General features: G+C 36.7%; 1 protein-coding gene across 1 annotated transcript in view; it reads right to left on the bottom strand.

Moving 5' to 3' along the window:
• SCAPER (S-phase cyclin A-associated protein in the ER) overlaps nt 1–21,741 on the bottom strand; it is a 162,202-nt gene that overhangs the window by 112,589 nt on the left and 27,872 nt on the right. The window contains exons 5-15 of the mRNA XM_009886675.1: nt 20,041–20,141; nt 18,978–19,094; nt 15,314–15,474; nt 7,671–7,933; nt 6,990–7,214; nt 5,268–5,438; nt 4,671–4,746; nt 4,092–4,209; nt 3,652–3,763; nt 2,959–3,099; nt 1–98 (exon numbers count right to left, since the gene is read on the bottom strand). The exon at nt 1–98 is cut by the window's left edge and continues 64 nt beyond it. Of these exons, the coding sequence (XP_009884977.1) occupies nt 1–98; nt 2,959–3,099; nt 3,652–3,763; nt 4,092–4,209; nt 4,671–4,746; nt 5,268–5,438; nt 6,990–7,214; nt 7,671–7,933; nt 15,314–15,474; nt 18,978–19,094; nt 20,041–20,141 (1,583 nt within the window). The remainder of the gene's footprint in view (nt 99–2,958; nt 3,100–3,651; nt 3,764–4,091; nt 4,210–4,670; nt 4,747–5,267; nt 5,439–6,989; nt 7,215–7,670; nt 7,934–15,313; nt 15,475–18,977; nt 19,095–20,040; nt 20,142–21,741) is intronic.

The raw sequence follows: 21,741 nt of genomic DNA, 5'->3' as shown, positions 1-21,741 counted from the left end.
AATTCATTTAAGCGTTGTTCATATTCTTTTAGTTTATTCAACACATCATGACGTTTGTTCTGAGCTTCTAAGGTGTTTATAAAGGCAATTTCATTCACCTGCAAACAATCAGAAAGTGTAAGAAATATCTGAGAAGTTGAAATAAGTCTCATTCTTCAGGAATTCCATCCATTTGTTAATTATCCATTTGATAATTAAACTGGTGGGATGTTTCTCCAGAATGGGTTGGAAAATTACCATGTTTGAAAATAAGGCTTTGGTTTGGGTTTTTTTTTTTTTGTTTTTGTTTGTTTGGTTTGGTTTGGGGTTTTCTGGGGGGAGGGTTTGGGTTTTTTGCTTGTTTTTATTTATTTTGTTATTTTTAAGAGGATAGGTCATGGAATATAAACAAAGAGAAACTGAATTGTATCAGAAAACCAAGAAACTTTGGGCAAATACCAGGAAAATCTTCCCAGTCTTCTCAGCAACGAGACTTCATTAGTCTATTCTCTCACTCACAAAATGAGACACCCAGCTGGATAAATCAGTAAAAATACGTAAGTGCTAGTAGAATCCAACAGATCTTTTGATCTAACTTTAAATAGATGGGTACTTACTGAATAAAAAAGTATACATACTACAAATAAGAAAAAAACTGAAAAAGCTCATTGTCTTAATATTTCTTATCTGTATTTCACTTTTTTTTTTTTTTTCAACCACAGGACAGTGCCATACACAAGAATAAAAAAAAGAAAATCATGTGAAAAGCCTAAATTAAAAGTACTTTAATGTGTATACTAAAAATATCAAAGAATATGCTTTTCTACTACTTAGGTCTACGAAGGTAATCAATATTTTGTCCTCGCTACAATGTTGCTGAATAAAATTCTTGTCAACTTTAGGCCTTTAAATGCTTTAGAAATGTATATGGATGGGAAAAATCAAACTCTAACTTAACTTTGATTTAATAAAATCAAAATTTTAGAACCGAAGTTATTGAGGAAAAACAAAAATGTGTCAGCTATAAACCATACCCAAACCTATGACTGAAACAGAAATTCTTTGGCTGTACTCAAAGATCGTGCTCTGTCAGAATCCACAAAAGAAATAAGTAAAGAGAAGATACGTGGACATACAACTACATATCATGTAAAGGGTGGCAGGATAATATTTGTTGCTTTGTTTATTAACTAGAATCCATTTACAGAATGGATTTCACATTTCAGTAGACAAGTGAGCACAGGGAATTTAGATAACCAATTGGGCAGCAACAGTTACCACGGTCTTCAGCTACATACACTACCTGTCAGCTATTTCTCTAAAGCCTTCTGGCCCAATCCCAATTAACCTTTATTTCCAGAACACAAGAACCTCAAGAGGCAGTAGATCTTACACATTTAAACACACAGAATACTTGAAACATCTGCTTAGCTAGGGAATTATGGCAAGTGTGATTTAGTTAATATGATTATAGAAGTCACACCGGTGTAATGAAATAATAATGAAGGTACGTTACACTGAATTAGGTAATCTAGGAATCATTTTAATCCAAGAGACAGAAACAGTGACTAAGTAAAAAAGCTAAATCAGTTTTGTTGTGCTTATCTTAAATAATAAGGATGAACAACTGCATCAATCAGAGCTGGGATACACGCTCATTATATAATGTAACATTTTAGTTTTAAGTAGATGCACATATCTTTGCTTGGGAATAAGTCTTTAAAATAAAACATTTCACTTATGTTGTGCTGGTTTTTGGCTGGCATCGGGTTAGTTTTCTTCACAGTAGCCAGCATGGGGCTACATTTTGGATTTGTGCTGGGAACAGTGCTGATAACACAGGGATGGTTTAGCTGCTGAGCAGGGCTCACACAGAGCCAAGGACTTCTCTGCTCCTCACGTCGCCCACCAGCGAGTAGGCTGGGGGTGCACAGGGAGTTGGGAGGGGACAGAGCCGGGACAGCTGACCCCGACTGACCAAATGTTGTGCCATATGAGGTCATGCTCAGCGATAAAACTAGGGGGCGGGTTGGCGGTGGGGCTGCTGCTCGGGGACTGGCTGAGCATCGGCCGGATGGTGGTGAAAAATTGTTTCCATTTGCATCGCTTGCCTTTCTTGGGTTTTATTTCTGTGTCTTTCTTATTTTCCTTTTCATTACATTTTTTTACTGTTATTATTACTATTATTATTATTATTGCATTTTATTTTTCTTTCAATTATTAAACTGTTTTTCTCTTCACCCATTAAAGTTTTCACTTTTACACTCTGTATTCTCTCCCCCATCCCACCAGGGCCGGGGTGGAGAGTGAGCGAGTGGCTGTGTGGTGCTTAGTTGCTGGCTGGGGTTAAACCACAACAATGTTCAACAAAGCAATAGGAATAAGATAAACCAAAATGCATGCACCTAGGGCTCATCTTATGATATTACATATCCAAGTCAGACGAGCAGTAAACAAAATACTTATCTTAGAATAATTGTCACGTGCTAAATGTAAATTTCTATTTATTTCCAACTGTTTAACAATATTAGTGGTACAAAACACAGCAACAGAACTATTGTTTAAGGAGGACGCAGAATGCTGGATATAGAATGGATGTTTAACAAAGGAGAAGAGCAATTAGCTCTCCCCACTTTTCATTCTGCATGCTGGAAAGCAAAGAATTGATAATCTGATCATCTACTCCTTCCAGGAGGACGAGTTATCACAAAAAATGCTGCCATACTGTCTGTGAGGAACAAATGCAGCAAGATGACTGTAAGTTCTTTACTTCAACCAATATTTTCGTGCAGTCCAACCCACCATGATGTGTAATAACAACTGCCTGTTTTAGAGATCAGCATTTCTCTGCTTCATGGTTCACACGTGTTCACATCTAACTTGCACCATCCTTGACAACCTAGTCAAGAGCAGTCTGAAGTACAAAACATAAACAAGCACAACTATTAAATAGTTGCCCTTTAAAACAAAGTAACTTACTTTAGCTTCTTCCTCTTGTGCTTTTTTCACAATTGCTTGTAGCTGCACTTCACGTTTAAATTCTGCATGGAGTAATTTTTCCTCCATCATCCTGCGTCTTTGATCTAGTAATTCTTCTTTCCATTTCCGTACATCTTTCTCCTATATATAATGAGTAAATTCATTACTAATGCAGTAACTGAAAAGAGGGCCTGAATTTTCCTCAAAATTTTCTAATATTTGAAGATTTATTCACAGTAATAAAACATTTTGATGCCCTACACAAAGCCTGCATCCAGTTTAACCCAAAGTACACCGATTCGCCAACTACTTCAGTTAGGTGAGGTTAGCATTTATGTTAGATACATGCAACGCATTTCTATTTTCATCGTGTCTTCCCTGAAACTGTGTCAGTACAGTATGTCAGCAACACTCTCGCAGAAGTTCATGATTTGCAATAATGCCTTCTTTAACCATAGAATCACAGAATGGTTTAGGTTGGAAGGGACCTTAAAGATCATCTCGTTCCAAGCCTCCTGCCATGGGCAGGGACACCTGTGATGCACGAGTCATCTATGAAAACTATGTGAACTCACACTCAGAGGAAAATTTCAGTTCACCACTAGTTTTAATCTCTAACATTTCTAGGCTATGTGGGGAAAAAGCTTTTCTGAAAGGCAGCAGACCGGCTTCTTTGTATTACAGAAAGCTTACCCTCTCCATTAATTTTTGAAGCTTCAGTGTTTTTTCTTCACGTAACTTTTCTCTCAGCTGCTGAGCTTTCATTTGTTTCTCTTCATGTTTCTTTTTGGATTCTGCTATTGTTCTTTTAATGAAAAACAAAGCAGAGCAAAAGCAAGTGAGACAACACTGACAGCGCTGCAAACAATTCTGTCATTTTCAGTAAGAGAAAACAAACAGGCCACTGGAGGGCAATTATTTCCCCTCAACGTAAATACTGTTCTTCTAGTCTTCAAATCTTTAACTGGACAACACAGCACGAGCCTAGTTCGGTAGGAAAATAACACACTGATTTCTGTAACACTTTCCACCCACAGACTTAAAGAAAGTAGATTTATGAACAGTTTCATGCAGCCATGAGATTGGTTGCTTGTTTTCACTGGCTAATCAAGACAGGTTAACAACTCTCAAACCTTTTGCGGGACGGCGACGACAGTTTCTCATGCATGTGTATTCCATGTCCAGGCGGACGTGCAGGCTCTTCTTCCACTCTGTCTCCCCAAGAATTACTCTGGCGCCATGATTCACGAGCTGTGCATAAAGAAAACAAAGACTTAGATAATTTAAACACACATTTCCAGGAGAAGTGCAATTAATGAGGCTTAGTCTATCTTGAAGTTCTCTCTCAAACGGGTTCTCTTGAGCCTAAGGAAGGTGCTAACACAGATGGAAGCATCTCTAATCCCTGTGCATTTATGCACTTAATGACTTTATTACGCTTTTATGCAAATGTTAAGATAAAACCGGGTAACAAATTTTAAAATTCTAATGGAACTATGGGGGAAGAGAGCTGAAGAACAAAGACATGCAGAGATAGCTTGAACAGAAGTCCCTCTTTCCTAAGGAAATAACGTAAAAACATAACATAACTTGGAATAATATTTAGTTGTTAGGGGGATCTTCTGAAACCTTAACTAGCCATGAATAAAATGGACATTCTTCTAAATTTTGCTGCCATTTCAATGTAAGCACAGTAATATATGAAAATTTACCTTCGTAATCTGCCAGAACATCATTCCAGTCCATTGACATGCCACAGAAAGATATGCTTCCATTGCCGATACCAGCCTGAAATTTAATATGACCCAGACAGTAAAAACATAAACCTGAATGCGCAGGTCCACACACACAATGTGCAGTGCCAACGCAGCGATACTCCGCAATGTTTCCAAAGGGAACTAGCCATCTCAAAGACAGACACTGTTCCTGTGTTTCTGATCGTAGAAACGGAGACTTCTGCTTCACCTAGAGTCACTCCTGCGTGGTCGCACCGTGTGGTAGCACCACATGATAGCAATGAAAATAACAAGTCCCAACTCTCCAGTTCCACACACAGAAATCGGCAGCAGGACAACGACCACAACATCAGAGGACTTTGTATCACTCAGCAGCACTCTGCTGCTGAGTTTAGTGAGATTAAATGTACCTTAGACAGTATGGGTAATTATTACATGACACCATTTACTTTCTTTGCATGTAAAACACTTTACAGTAATGCAAAAATGAACACTAACAAATTCTATATTGATACTTCGCTGTCATCAGAGACAGCTTGAAGTTGGGTACTTCAAAATACATTGAACACTCACAGAGAAATCGCTGTCATTGTCAGTCTCAATATTAATGTCGTTGTTTTCCTCTGCTTCAATCTCTCTAGTTAATTGCTCTTCTTCTGCAATAGCACTAGCAATGGCTTCTTCATTCGCCTTTTCCAGGCGATCTGCTAACTCTTCCTTCTTAGCAAGGACTTCTGCCATAGACTGCAGGAAACATAAAACCAGAAAAAAATCCAAAATCAGTAACAGGCACAAAAAAACGTTTTCTATAGAGTTAATATGAATTATACGATATTTTGTTCAACTTTTATTACTCGTAGTTCCTTTACTGCTATATTTTGTGAAGGTAACTGAAATATAAACCCCACTAAAACTGTTAGCAACTGTTAACTCATTTAACGGCTACAAGAAACACTTATGAAATTAATTATCATTCACATCATTCCAAAACATATTACACAAACATTGTCATTAAAAGCAACAAAGACAATTCTTCTCTAATTATTCTTTTAAATACCTAGTCTTAGGGGCTCAGCAATGCATACTCTGAAACATGAATGGCATGCCCTGCTCTTACCTCCAGAAAAGGAATCACGCTGCAAAGTATTATTTAAAGATGAAAATGGATCTGCAGATGAACTGTATCTGGAAACTCCACCGTAGTTAATACAACGGAATCTCAGGCTACACTGTTTTTGCACCATGAATGGCAAGATAGTTAGGTGAGAACGTGAGCCTGTATATGCTGACCAATTGTCTTGTCCTGCTCTAATGTCCATTGTTGACTGGTTCATTTCCACTCCAGCTACCAAACAATGCGCTACCACACACAAATCAGTGTTCAAAGCGATCTATTTAGAGTAGTAAAACAATCACAGGAGATACAGAACCCACCAAACCGTCAGCATCCTGAACTGTTAATAACTGAGATTCTGAAACAATGTTAGTGGATGAGATGCCAGAAATCAGCTCTAAAACCAAACAGATACTTGACTTGGAAATTACCTAGCAGGAGTCCACTTTATAAAAGATGTTAAAGCGAAAGAGATTTACAGGAAAACTTCTGCAAAGCAGAATTTTAATCTAGTTTCTGAAAAAAAACAAAACAAAACATAACCTGGATTTTACGTAGCATTACTGCAATTCTCCACTCAGAGAAGCCAGTAAAGCAGACACACCTTGAAACCTGCGGAATTCTACAGACAAGAAAGGACATCTTTTTTGGGAAGCCACAGAATAACAGAATACCGACCTCATATTTGTTACTTAAGAATGGCATTCGTCCAAATTGCTAGTCGTATAGGAAGACCCAAGAAAGCAGTTCAGCTAGTCTTAAAAGGCAGAGGTATACATTTGTTTCTAACATAATTTTGATATCCCATGTTTCCAGTTTGAATAATTAGCAAAACTGGAGTAAGAATTCAATGAGAGTCTGACTTAAAAAGATTGATAGTGGAAGGAAATGAAAAACTACGGCATGCATAATGTAAAAAAAAGTAATGAGACCATAGATCTCTCTATTCCAAATAACATATTTATATCTTTCTAGTTTAAGTTCAGAAACTTTTACTGGAATTAAATCCTATCATGAAAAGTCTTTTTTTTTTTCTACAGTAAGTCCCTTATAGACTTTTCTACAATTTCTACAACAGGCTAACAATAAGCACTGTGCAACACAGTGTAAGAAAATTAAGGCTTTATTCATTATTTACTTGGAAATCTTGTAAGATTTCTTACCAATCTGGCAGCACTCACATTTGAAATATCTGAGGGATCCATTTCAGCTTCAGTTTTAGCTTTTTCTGTTTGATGCCGGTGTGCAGTATCAGTGATCAGGGAGGAAGCTTCATTAATCTGCAGAGTTTTTGAAGTACTGTCAGTATTTGTGATAACTGGAGATATTTCAGAAACAGTTTGTAAGGAATCTTCTTGCAATGGTGTGCCAGTGCTCCCATTGTCTTCTGAGGCGTGTGCTGTGAACTAACAAGAGGCATTTCCAAAATAAATGACATGTAACATACTGGTTTTTAAAGTCACTGGAGTCAAGAGGATTTTAACAAAAAAACCTGCCATCTCACAGTCAGTGATGCAAATAACTCCACATATACTTCAGTTGTTCATAACCTTGAGGAAGTTGGATCTTTCTACCAGAAATCTTCTATGTGTGAGATGTGCCTAATGCCGAGTTTTTAGAAAACATGGGAAACCTGTCCACAGCATTGTAAAATATACGGTTCATCTCATGACTTTAAACTTGCCTATTTGTGCCAACATCTTGATGTGTTTCCATAAACATAACTGAAATAGCCATTATTTTTAAATCCTTTTCCAATTTGGTTAGTGAATAAAAGCTCTAGACATCACTACATTTCGAAAATGCTCTAAAGAAAAAGTAGCAAGGTTTAAGGTTAGAAAGTAGTTCAAAATTGTACTGACCTGGGTCCTTTCAGTAAGAGGACCTTCAGACTGATGTAAAGGATCATTCTGTACAAGCTCCATGCTTTTGGATGCACCACTGTCCGTGAGCGAACTCCCACACTTATTCTCTGATGGTGGCGAAACGACATTTTCTTTGTCACTGTCACCTTTGGACTTCAGTAATTCTGCAGCTACAGGAGGTTTTGTTGCCAAAGCTGTGGATCGAGATCGAACAGGCCTTCCACGCTGAACTGTTTCCCAGCCCTCTGCATCCTTTCGATCTACGTAAAAAATAAAACACCCCATTCTAAGAAAGAGATACTTATAAATAGAAGCATTATGAACAACTATTTTATTACAGAAGTTGTGTGATAAAAATATTCTCTTTAAAAATCAATACCAAAAAAGTCAATGAAATATTCCTTACCAAAGCTTTTTACTTCAGAGAGTGCTATCAGTTTCACAAACACTGAACACCTATTCACGGGACCAGTTCTGCTACTTCAAGTAGCTAAGTTGTTCATACACAAAAACCACGTGAAAAATGGCAAAAATCTGCTTAAGCTTTTCATGCCTATGTTACTGTTTCACAAGATGGTAAAGCACAACAAAGCAAGCACACTCCAGTTCTTTGTAGCAACAGTAAAGTTAGAGGTCTTTTGAGAAAGTGCAAATCTCTGCAAGTACAGACGTAATTGCAATAATTTCCACTTACTGTGGAAAGTATTGTCCAGAATGTGGCTTACTATTCTTCCAGAAATGTTTTGTTTACTTTTTTCATTTGATTCATTCTGACAATAAAAATCTACTAATCAGTGTCAGCTTTTGGAAATTTCATTTTCCTGGATTCCAAGAAATAGCAAAATATGGCTACAGTGGGACTGCAAATGGAAGGAGCAAATAGAAAGAGTAGCTTTGTTCGATTACTTTGATGACTGCTAAATACAACTTGCTGATCACTTCTGATATCTAATACATACCTGCAAGGCCTTCAAAGTTACATTTGTCTGCCTGAAGTATCAGGTCTTCAGTGTGATCAGATTTCTAGACTATCAAGGTGAACCCTCTTCCCCCTATATGACATTTTTTGGGCCAGCAATTAATACCAGCACATTTCCCACACGTCCTGAAATGACTGTGATTCTTTTGAGACCTGATGGTGCAGCTCACAAGTGTGAAAGGTAAGCTTACATGTGTCTATTTGCTGAACAAAAGTTCTCGCAAAAAACTCAAGAACTAACTATGCACAATATTTTCCAACATACTTTTGGCATAAGCTACTTTTAGGATCATTCACATAAAGGAAAGAGAAGGGCGTGGGAGATTATTTTTACCTGGAGTAGAGAATCAAAAAGCCAACACTAACTCGCCTGCTTTACGGAGAGGAAAAAATCTACAATAGAATACAACTTGTATAACAAAATTCATTCTCTGGGTATTTCTAAAGCTTTTACTAACAAAGATGGTCCTGTAGCTCAGGCAGAAAGATCAGAGCTCAAATATTAAAGTTTAACATAAATACGAATAGGAATAAATATGAGTCTACTTGGTTGTCAAAAAACGTAATTTGAAACACCCACGGGTGGTGAGGAAATGGAGTGATTTGTATATTATGATGAATTGCAAGTTACCAACTTAAAGACTGGCTTAAAACTTGCGTTTCTAGAGATCTGCTTTTTAAAAGCAAAACATAAAGCAGTGTAAAAAATACAAGATAAAAGTGTTATGCTCTCTAAAAATACCACCTGCTTTCAGTGGGAACACGTGATGGTTAGGTTACAAGAAGTGAACCATCTTTATGGACTGCCCATAACATCTATATGCAGGTCAACACACCCCTAGGGAGATGAAAGAACACATTTTTTCTTCCTTTCAGAACAGTATGTTTATTTTAAAGCCATTTACAATACATAAAAAGGACCTGTCTTAACATTAATTTTCACGGTCAAAAATGCTTGAGTCTTTTTAAGTTTCCCTCCAGGGCACGTGTTTCTGGCAACTCTAACACAAGCACAGAAATTCTGGTACCAACACTTTCACCAGAAGTGCTATATTACAAAGCACTGCAGTGGCACAGCCATAGGACTGTGAATAAAAATGAAGACTGTATTAGGTAAAAGGCAAAACCATTGTACCTACTGAACTAAACTACCTTCAGGTGGTCTTGAACTGATGTTCAACATCAGCAGTAACCAGTAAACTGGAAATGAGACTAAACCAGAACTAACGGCACTTGCATACTTTGCTGCCTTTGGCATCTAGCATTTTACAAACGTTAAGTGCCCGTTTAAGTACTGGGTTCTTCTAACATCTCAGGATGAAACACAGCAGCCTAGACCGACGGCTGGTGTAAATCATGAGTTACCAGTGAAGCAAACAGGACCGTACTGATATTTACCTTAGCTGAGCAGCTCATGCAGTAGCTGGTTTTACATCACTATATTATTGTTCACAAACCTCAACAATACTGATAATATGAGAGATCCAAAAAGGTAATTGAATTTAATATTTTACTGTTGATAGTTTGGCTCTAGAAAATTCGCTGTATATTTTAAAAAAACCAAAATTCCAAAACTTTGTGTGAATGACTGTAGCTGATCTCTTCAGATTACTGACGGTAACCAGAGACAGCATACCTCCGCAAAAAGCCTTTCTATGTTCGTTCCCTCGATGTGCACTTGTACATGCTTTGGTATGCACCGCTGATTAGAGAGGGGAACAGCAGTCAAAAAGATACAGATTATATTTTTTGTGTTACCACAGACTTTCCATTTGACCCCTGTAAGCAACTTTGGCTTTATTTTCATTTCTTCATCTTTATATGGAAAAAATTGTATTACCTACAGGACCAAGTGATCAAAACATGTTATTACCCACTCAGAGACAATCTTATCTCCAGGGAATAGGGTTTTAATTCTGCAAGAATCACAAACAGATTTACTGCAGACAGCTCCAGGCACGCAGCCTGTGTAGAATATGGCCCTGCACAACAAGGACTGCTTTGGCCCCTTGTATATCACAGCCGCTCCTACCCCACCGACTTTTGCTATTGGGAGGACCACAAAGATTTTGCTGTACACAGCTTACGATAAAATTTGGCCAAGAAATTTCCCTGGCAAGTAACATGCAGACAACCAACAGACTGTTCAGAAGACTGCTGAAATCAGCCAAAAAACTCCACTGCTTTACTGCAGCAGACTTCGGGATTGCAATTCCTTCTTCTTGCTATTTACGAAACAAGATTGTTGCAAGATTTCACATCTACTTGTTCCAAAACTTGAGGTCAGCTCTTAAGGCGACTTTTCTACATTAAAAAAGATCAGGAGATACCCTTTAGTAGTATCTACCATGTAAAGATAATTTTAATAATATCTATATAATAAGATATATTAATCATATATATCTTAGTAATAATTGTATTAATATCTTCTAATATCTTCTACTAATATCAACTGCAGTCAATTCTACCAAAAAAAATTTTAAAAAAATCTTGCCTGCCTTGCCCAATTGATTCCTTGTTTCATGGCATATTTCTTAGTACTCTCAAATGACAGAATTAATCAGAATAAAATCATTCAGAGCACAGCAGAGCCATAATCACACTTATTACAATAAGAGTGAATCTTTTACTAAAAGTCATACATGTTCAATTTTTAATTTGTATTTGTTCACTCTCAGATTCAGAATTATTACTCAAGACTCATCCAAATATTTTAACAGCACAGAAATACTTGTGTGTGCTTGGTGAATTTTTTAAATACAAACCAGTTTTTAATGCAAGCATTCAGACTGTTGAAATATTTGGAAACACCTTAACAGCTTTATGCCACCTGACAAGTAGCTGAGCACAAGAAGTTACTTTTTAATTTTAATTCACTTATCAGTCTAATGGTCAGTCTTTTCCAGGCATGCTTTTAACAAAAAGTTTGCAAAGCTAATACATTCATTGACATTAGATCACAGAGTTCCTAATCTGAAGCAAAGTTAATACTCAGTAGGGCATCACCCTTCCTCCCTCCCTTCACTTTTTTCCCCAAGTCTGGAATAGTTTTCATATAGCCCCAGTAGCCATCTCCACAGGCTAAGTATCACACGCTGGGTTTGATTACGCCCAGAGTTTTGTTAATGAATAATTCATTTGACTACCTTGATCATTCTCTAGTTTCATCTGAACTTCCCTGCCCCTCCCTGCTCTTGTGTTACAGGGAAGTGACAAGCCATCTGTTATCTGGAGGCCCTCAGAGCCGCCGGGGCCTTATTCTTTCCAAGTTACTCCACCTGGAAGAACTGGCCAAGCAGCCTCACCGGCAACATCAATATATAAATGTGGGCAAGCATGTGCAAAACGCTTAGGAGTTCTTCTCAGGAGCTGTATGTCCCTTTTTCAAAATCTACTTGCAAGTAACACACTACTAAAGCCTATTTGACCTTTCCCCCTCATTACTAAACTTCAGGTCCAGTATTTTCTTTTAAGTGTAAAGTAGTATTATTGCATCTGAGAAGCCCTTTGGAAAACCGTGATTACTTGAGAATCTGGAAGCAAATCTAGATACATGAACTCAGCCAAAACACAGTTACAGGGCAGAAGACGTGAAAACCAGAACAATAAAATAAATAAAAAACAGAGAAACTGCAGTGGTGCAAGAAGTGGCAACTTTACAAATCGTAACAAGAGATGGTGAGTTAATAGGCAAGACTTTAATTAGAGATGTTAATTGTCAGGCCACTTTTAATGGTCACTTAAAAATATGAGAGGAAAAAAAAAAGATCAAAAAAGGAAAATGAAAGCAAAATTTTCAACAGAAATTGTGCTTAAGAATTTGCAACTCAGTCAGGAATAAACTGTCCTTTGCTGTCTGTGATGACATTGCTCTCAATACGCAGAAGCTACGGATGCTTCCACAAGATCAGGTGCCAGCATGTCTGAGCCCAAACCAGGACAGTTGCTTTGGAGGACTGTATGGCCTGTGAAGTCTGAAGTATTAGCCACATTACAAACCACATCTATTCACAACTATCGACATGAGCAATTAATACTGGAAAGATAATAATAATAATAAATAATAATGAATAATAATAAAATAAAACCAGATTTCAAGTGTGGGAACAAAAAACCCCATTCGCTATTTCCGAGAAGTTTACATGTTCCTGACTGCCCTTTCTCCTAAGTTATGTACAAACAATAAACAATTATTCTAATTGCAAGCATCTACTTGCAGTCTTAATACACACTCTAAACTTGTATCACCTATCTCACTTCTTACCACAAGCTCCTGGGAGTTCATTTCATGCTAGGCTATTGCCTCTGGGTACTACTGTTCTTAACCCAATCTTTTCTCTTGCCATAAAGCGGTCAGACAGTAAGATTACCCTATGTTTCATACTGTAGAAAACACTCAAGCATGAAAGACAAAATTAACAACTTTTAAAATTCATTAAAATATTGAGAGTAACAGCAAGCTTAATGAGGGAAATGAGATAAGATGATTTAACCTAATTTAATTATGCATCCAGAAAAAAATAATTTAAAGAAATATCTGGGAAAACAATGCGTTTTCTCTTTCTCCCGAAGGACTTATTTAGATAAATTTGGAAATTCCATCAACCATGAAACAGATACAGTATCATACCACTCGCCCGTTTCACAAAACCATTGTGAGACCTAACGATAATGCTGTTGGGAAATCACTGGAGAAAACGTGTTTTAGAGAAATCTTGCCCCTGTAAGCCGCAGCTGGGCGTTAGGGTAGGCAAGAGAGCATCACAGGGTGGCACAAGGCCGCAACGTACCCAACAGCTGTGGGCGCATTAGCTGGTGCACAGGCAGAGCAGATGATACACAAGCCTCATATCCGCTTTAATAATGCATGTGAAGAGCCTTTGTGACTCCCTTTGCGCGAACTTCACAGATTCTCTTGTGTTCCAATCAGGGAGGTTAATTTGATTTTACCAAAGTGATTCTAGTCTCCATACAAAGGATAACATGCTCCTAAAGAAAATTTGATTTGTTAAAAACGTTACAATTCAGCCATGAGAAATTAATTTAAATTCTCCAATGCTGAATGTCAGAGATAAGAGATTCTTAAGAATAAACAAAGCCTCTAGATGGAATGACTATTGTTTCTTCAAATGAAATATTTCAAGTCTGAATTGTATAGTACAGTGGATTGTGAAAATTACTGAACACTTATAGGCCAGTAGTAGAGGACCTAAGTGGCTTTGCTCTTTTTGGATCTCATCAGCTGCAGGTAACAGCCAATAAAACACAGCACAACACTGACCCTTCAGCCCTTTAAATGCCTAAAACTAACATAAGGATAAGGTCTCTTCTTTTCCTTTTAGCCTCATAAAAATATGTTATCCATATGGAAGTGCAGATCAGTTTTATTCCTGGCGTAGCTAGTAAAATTCTCAATGCACACAAGAATCCCTAATAAAGGTATTTTACAAAACAGTCTGCCACTTTAATATCAGTGATAATCAACAGAAAAAGGTTTAATTATGGATAGCTTCAACTACTGGCAAAAATTAAAGTGGAATTACACCTTCAGTTACAGTGTTGAAAACTCAGCCAAACTGCTACTGTTCTCTAACCAGCTCACTGCAACTATATACAGCAAGAAATTCCCTCATGCAAACAGCATCTATCAATTCTCATTCAAACAACCATTGTTAGAGTATGATTTTGGTTGCTCTTTTCTAACCATAAGAGTCTGCATGCTACTGAACTCACCTAGGTTATACCGCAAGACATTTGCACAAGGTAATTTAGTTCCATAACATACCACAAGACTCCAAACCACCATACATGACTTCTACTACTACTAGGTTGAACATACAACTATCTTAAATTGATACATGCTCTTCCAGTAATTTTTCTTTAAAAAAAAAAATCCAACAAATTATGAACATTTCTTTTTAATTTCTTTTAGAACATCCATTTCTACATCCTGCCTACTGATTTTGCAGAAAGTCATCTGGGACCACACATGAAAAAAATAAATGAAAAAATGCATCTCTGAAGACAATCATATGGTTCCAGTGTGTGCAAAGAAACTAACTTTATAAACCAAGTGGTAAAGTTCTTTATGTCTGCAACTAAACAAATCTCTTCTAGAACAAAAGACCCCGTTTCAAGCATTCTCCAAGAAGAATCTTTAGAGAAACAATTCATAACTGAATGTGGTTAACTCTTGTCTTCAAAAAAAAAAAAACCACAACCCAACCATCACTTGTTAGTTCAGCACAGTTCTAATAACACCATCTCCCCAGGCACAAAAAACTACCTTGAGCTCTTTTACAGATTCCTGGACACTTATTACTCTTTATATTGTTAAACCATTCCAAATTGCAGTTGGATAGATAGTTTGTGACTAAAGACCTTTCATTTCTGGGAGTGTTACGTACTGGTATTTTAACAGATCAAACTCTAGTTACTGGAAATAAAGTGAAATGTTACCTATCTGTGAAAACACAACTTTGTCTCAAGCTTAATTATCACAATATAAGGCTGCATCAATCTTTTGTCTCAATACTTAATTTAAAAATTGTATTTTGCAGAATTAGGCTTAATTTTGGTTTGAAAATAGGTCATCACACCCTGAACTAACTTTATACCACACAGTTTGTGAAAGTAACTTAAACCACTTAAAGAGACTTGCCGTTTTTCCGCGATGCCTTCTGTGCTGGAGGTGGCAGGCAGGTTTGCGCTGCTGCTAGCTCAGGATTGGCACCTTTAGTTCCATGATTGGCTTTCACCTTATCAGCCCAACTTACACCAGAAGGAGCCAGGCGCGTTGCAGAAATTGTCACTGCGGGGTTCCTAAATGAAAGTCATAGCTCTTTTTAGTGTCTAATCAAATAACAGAATGGCTCATTAGAAAACTTTATCAGGAGACTCCCTCCTTAATCTTGGCATTCAATGATTCAGACTGAGAACTAGCTCCAAAAACTGGAACCTACTCTAAAACAACAAGAAAAGCTTATTATAGTAACTCTTCACACAGCCTGTCACCCTTTTCTCTTTCCACTGTTTTAAAAAAAAAATGATGTTTGTAGTTCTTGAACGTGAAAGCCTCAGTAGATTTCTCATCAGCAAAATCCCTGTAAGTTCCCCTCAGGAAAGAAATAAACCTAACCACAGAAACAAGGATGCCGCAATAAATCAGCAGGTGGGGTGTGGGGTTCTTTGTTTCTATTAGTTAACTACCTTGGATAGCCTACGACACATTCCCAGTCACAGAAAAATTAGACGAAGATAGAAAATAGTGCTGCACCTGGAGAAAAATATCCGAGTGAGATTCTTTATATTTAGTTGTCAGTGAAACTAGTTTAACAAGAAGTGAAATTCTCCGATTAAAATTTTTAAATGTCTAATGACTGAAACATACAATACTTTAGTGATGGACTGAGAGTTCTCACAGGAAACACTCTCTCATACCAAATTTTAAAATCACAGAAATAAACATATGGTGAGTATTTATGGCCAAATATAACAGCTCTTCTATTGCATCTTCCTGGGTCCAGCCTAATTTCATCAATGAACTGCGCAGAATAGGCTGCAACCATAACTAATACAAAGGGTCTAACGAAGCATATGGGCAGGAAGTCCAAAAACGCGCAGGTTTAACTGTAAATGTAGATCACACGAATCCATAATGTACTCTGTTCCAAGGTCACATATATAAAGGAACAGATCTATTTTCTAATACCTACTCATCAAAAATAAATTGTAAATCTGGAAGGCCATTCTACTAACTTTCAGACAGATCCAAGTAACACTGACCACCCAAACTCTGAATTTCTGGGTGGACAGAACTGCAATCTTTTTTTTTAGGTTTTTTTTGTTTTAGTTTTGTAAAAAGTTGCCATTTTCTGCACAAGGCTTAGAGCAAAAACCTATATAGTTTTATTTAAGTGAATGCAAGCAAAATTTTTTAAATTGGAAAATGGTGACATTCAAGTAGCACATGCTCAATAAGTGTCCAATTCTCTTCTGTAACAAGAGTAATTTTATCTGCAATCATACAACCGATTTCTCTTCCAAGCTTTACAACACTGATTAAAACAGTCCAACAAATCCAGCTGCCTCATTAGCTAAAGCAAATCAAGGATAAAGAAACTGAGATCTTGCAAGTTTCAAGCAAATGTGTAGAAAACCCCCATGTATCCAAACTGTCCACTTATTTTAAGCCCAGCGAGGTGTCAATTTGTCATTATTCCCTATTTTTATGAAGTCAATCATCAAAATACCCTACCAGGAATAACTCCATAAATTATAAAAATGTGGCTGGTTGGTTGTTTTTAATAATGCCCATTGATCCTATGGGGATGCAATACCATTTTTCATGTGAGGAAACCAGGAAAAGAGGCCAAGCCCCGTACCCTTGTCTCTGATGGTTTTTTTTGCTCGGCCGTATGGAACTATCAAAACCGTGTGGTACAGAATGACTTTTCCTTTGGCATATTCTCCAGGTTGTAGCAATTTACACTGAAAAGTTGCAATTTATTGAACACAACTTTGTGTTTAATAATTAGTATCACAAAGATTGAAGTCCATCTTTGGTTATTAAACACATCTCTGTTTAATAACCAAAGATGGACTTCAATCTTTGTGATATTAATTTCTGAAGTCATTTAGGTTTTTGGCATCCAAAGCATCACAAAATAACAAATTCTACATACTAAGTCTTGAAAAATACTTCTGACAATTTAAGCTTGGTGTTTGATCATCTCACTTAGTACTTCGAATTCCTATTCGTGAAAAACAATGAACAAAATTTTCCTACTCATGTCCTCTGTAAGTGATTTTATTTGTCATGCCCTTCTTGTTATCTCTTCTCCAAATTCTTTTATTTTGCTTCAATACTGTTGGATACAGTATTGTTCCCGTTTTCAGTTTCTGTACTTTTTCTACATTACTTTTGGGAAGAGATGTAGACAACCAAAGGTACGAGTCATTCACTAAGAATTGCTACAGTGGTAGAACACCACCTTCTCCTTTGTCCTCTATTCCTTTCCTAACAATTCTTAGCGTTCTGTCAAAAATGTCCACAGTACCAAGTATGTCAAACCCCTTATTTTCTATCATATTTTCTCAAACACACAAAAAATATTGTAGTTGTCTGGTGTTGCCTTGCTTTGAGACAGACAAGCAAGCTAAGACAGAAGAAAAAATGTGCAAGTCTGAAGGACAGGAAACTCATCTTGTTATCAGCTGCTCTAACACACAGTTGGTTATCATCTCCCTGTGATGGTGAATAAAACAGCTCCAGTAACAAAAGCAAAGTGTAATTACACACAAAAAAGGGCCGAGCTGAAAGGCATTGTTATGCCGAGCTATTGTTTCTGTTCTAATAAAAACAAAAGAGCATTGATTTCCACCAAAGTTTTCATTTGACTACTTGTGTACATTTTCCCCCATCATGCATTTAAGCAGACACCTCTCACATGTTGTCGGGTAGGTATCAATACATACATCTACAAAGAGCCTAGCACCGTTGGAGCAATTTTTCCACCGGACCGACTTTGCAGTATTTTTTCAGAAGTATTTGATATTCAAAATTTAAGAGAGCTCAATACTCAGAGGTACTGACCAAATGTTCTAATACTACATCTCTGCTGAGGACATTGTAATCCTTTGGGAAACAGTACAGTACGTGCTCTAGGTCCCAACAAACCTAAATGAATGAAAAAACACACCCAGAGAAAGATTTAAATTGGACATATATGTGCTCTCCAAAAGTGAAACAGCAACAGACAGCGTTGCTCTAAATTGGTGTTTATGCACATTTTTGTTGAATTGCTTTCAAATAGTCATTTTCTTTTTAACAAGTAAAAGATCCTTTATTGTAGTATATGATATGCTCTGTATTTAAACTAGGATCAATTTTGCTATTCTTCAGAATCATGATAATCTCACTTCACTTTCAGTCTTGACCTATATCTACTTTTGCACACTCAGCTGGCCATTTGCATTGTCTACACTGGCAATTTTAAAATGCTGATTACAGACATTTTGACCTTTGTTATGTAGTGGGAAGAGAGTATTAAACAGATGACATGAAATATGCTCATTGTATTTTATCTTCAGGTCTTTGGAATGACCAGTAATTAAATATATAATGAAGTAAAAATTAAGTCCTTGATTGGATTTTTCTTTTACAGATCACGTGCTTTTCTTTCATGAATGCAAATAATTGTATATATGACTTAATAAACAGCAAAACAATATATTGATTACTCTAGAAAAATAGCATATTCATGAACTCTGCTTCAAATGAATCCTTATTTTATCTTTAATAAAATTATGATCTGGTTTCATACCCGAAATTTAAACTTCTTCGAGCATTTGATGTCACACTAATTCTATCTGTTGATGGACTTGGAATCACATGGCGTCCAGGAGACATTTTCTTTACTTCCCAGGCTAATGAAGTAGGTCTGCAAATTCAGGAAAGAAAAGTTTAAAAATAAAATTCGCAATAACTATTCCTCTATCACCTTAAAGGAAAAAAAGCCGACATACCAAACTTGGTCAGCAATAACATTTACTGAGTAATGTGTACTTGCAAAGATAATTGAACAGGTTGATTTAAGTTAACTGCCACTAACGTAAAATGTTCTCATCCAAACAGACATAGTTCGAGGCAGAAGCCAGGGTAGCAGTTTCATTATGCATCTCACTGAAGTTGATGCTATTTTCTTTTTTATTTTTAACTCTTGCTCCTGAAGCTATCTGATTACATGAAGATTACAACTGGCAATTAAAAACAAAATCAGACTTGCAGAACTTGCTGGTGAAAACAGATTCAGAAAAGCACTTATATAAATTACTTTTAAACTGGTTCCAGTACTATTAGCAGGATTAACAATCTATAGTCAACTAATAAAACCGCCCTGTCATATTTGGTCTACTTTTCGTCTCTACCAGCGCAGATGAGTGATTGAACTCACTACCTAACAAAGCAGAACGGAAGAACTAGAGCGTATCACTCCACACATACTAGAGGTCTCTCACCTTCTACAGGCACAAACTATACCAGCAGAACCTTACTTCTTATTTACCTCTCAAATCTAAAACTTAGGCATTGAGGCACAAACTCAACACTGGGCACCAACTGTAATGACATAATCAGTTATACCTTTCTGATACTATACCTCCAAACCCTTTACCGGTTCCAGCACAGCTGTTCACTGACAACACTACCAGGGAGGATAAAATCCCCTCTAGGTCTTCACACCAACTCTGTCCAAAAGGAAAATTTCCTTCCTGACGCCCCAGAGCAAATATTAAAATTGGTTCTATTTGCTGAATCTCTGCTACAAAGTTAAGTTTACTATGAGACAGTATTTGGATGTAGGTTAAAAAATACATAAATCTAATTACCTGCTTTGAGCATCAGCTTTTTCTAGCTTCTCCTGTAGCTGTATCCAGTCAATCAATGCTTTGAAGTCCCTTACATAGTTATCAAGCATCATCAGGACTTCCTGAAAAGTAACCATTACATCAACCTTTGTATTTAAAAAAACAATCCCCCCCAATAAAGAAACTGAAAAGAAAGTAGAAAATTTACTAGTATGTAGCACTGTCATAAAAAACAACCAAGAAAAGCCCTGAAAACAAAAGAGCGCAGACGGTGAAGTTTTTTCTGTGAACAAACATTAAAACATTTATCCAATCAAAAACCGTGCATATTTTCTAAGATCTCTACAAGCACCAGTCTAAGGACAAAATAACAAAATTTGGCAAGAAATTAATTCTTAACATATATAAGTATCACTGTTTCAGGATTATTTTTTGTCAGTTATCTTTTAAAATACGCTGGACATACTTCAGCAAATACGCAAAACTGTCTGTAAAAACTGATAGACCTGTGGAAGACTAAAAATGTCACAATTAATCTGTTTGTGAAGTAGAAAGACACAAAGCTACAGAAAGACAACTGCATCAGACAGAAGGAATTCCTTCTGGAGAATCCTGGGAACCCTGCACTAGAAAAAAATTAGTTCTTACGCCTCCGAAGTTCAGCAAACCGTATCCTGTTCCTACGGACTTTAAACTGTGCAGAATTTTCAAATGATGCCTGCTTGTACGTGCCCAGATTAATGACAAACGTTCTACTGTCACCTGAGATTATCAGCACTATTGTACTAACACAGCAGTTTTTAAAGGAGTCTTTAAAAAGACTCTCATGATGATACTTTGAGAGGCAAAAAGAAAGATTACAGCATTACACTTGGTTTATAAAATCATCATGTTTTACACAGACTTACCGAGAAATAAACAAGATATTTTCAAGATGCAAAGTTTACATTCTCTCCTCTGATTAGCACACTTTCACAAGTGAAAAAAGTCACTAATTGCACATTCTTGTCTATGCAGTAATTACGTGTCCAGACCTTACAACTCCAATACCAAGATTATACTTCTTGGCCCTTACAAGCCAATAAGTTTTTATCACTTTAAAAATTACTTTTGAACTACATGGAGTTACCAAAGAATTTATGCATTTTTATGCGAATGCATCACTGAAAGTTGTAGTCATATGCATATTTTATAGCTTGAAAGATTTACACATTATCACAAAATAACACAACTGGGAGGGATCTTAAGAGCAGTCTAGTCCATCCCATAATTCCTGGGTAGGATTAAACACACACTGACAGAAATGATGTGGGCATGCTGCAGTTTTATTCAAGACATTGCAAAATCTTGATTAAGTAGTTAGTAGTTGTAAATTATGGTGTTGGTCTCTAATAAATAAAATTAACTTTTATGAAAAGACATATAAAATTAACTTGACTTAACACTGTATCAGGAAGAAATTCATAGATAAAACGCCAGTGGCCAAACGGCAGGGAACTAAAGACTTGTTTCTGATAAAAATATCCTTAACTTTCAGAAATTATCGATTGTATCTACTGATTTCCAGTTTGGTCAAATGTACAAATGCAGTAACTACAGTAAGGTCAGATTACATACCGAAACCATAAAAAATTAAAAGGTAAATTGGGATCTTGCAGTCTTTATTCAGATAATACTGCCATCTTTTCACAGCAAAGCAGAGCAAAAGACTACATGATTAAA

This window comes from Charadrius vociferus, unplaced genomic scaffold (assembly GCF_000708025.1).
Source record: "Charadrius vociferus isolate BGI_N301 unplaced genomic scaffold, ASM70802v2 scaffold356, whole genome shotgun sequence".
Taxonomy (NCBI): domain Eukaryota; kingdom Metazoa; phylum Chordata; class Aves; order Charadriiformes; family Charadriidae; genus Charadrius; species Charadrius vociferus.
The sequence above is the reverse complement of the archived record's forward strand: the minus strand, read 5'-3'. Positions and strand labels throughout refer to the sequence as shown.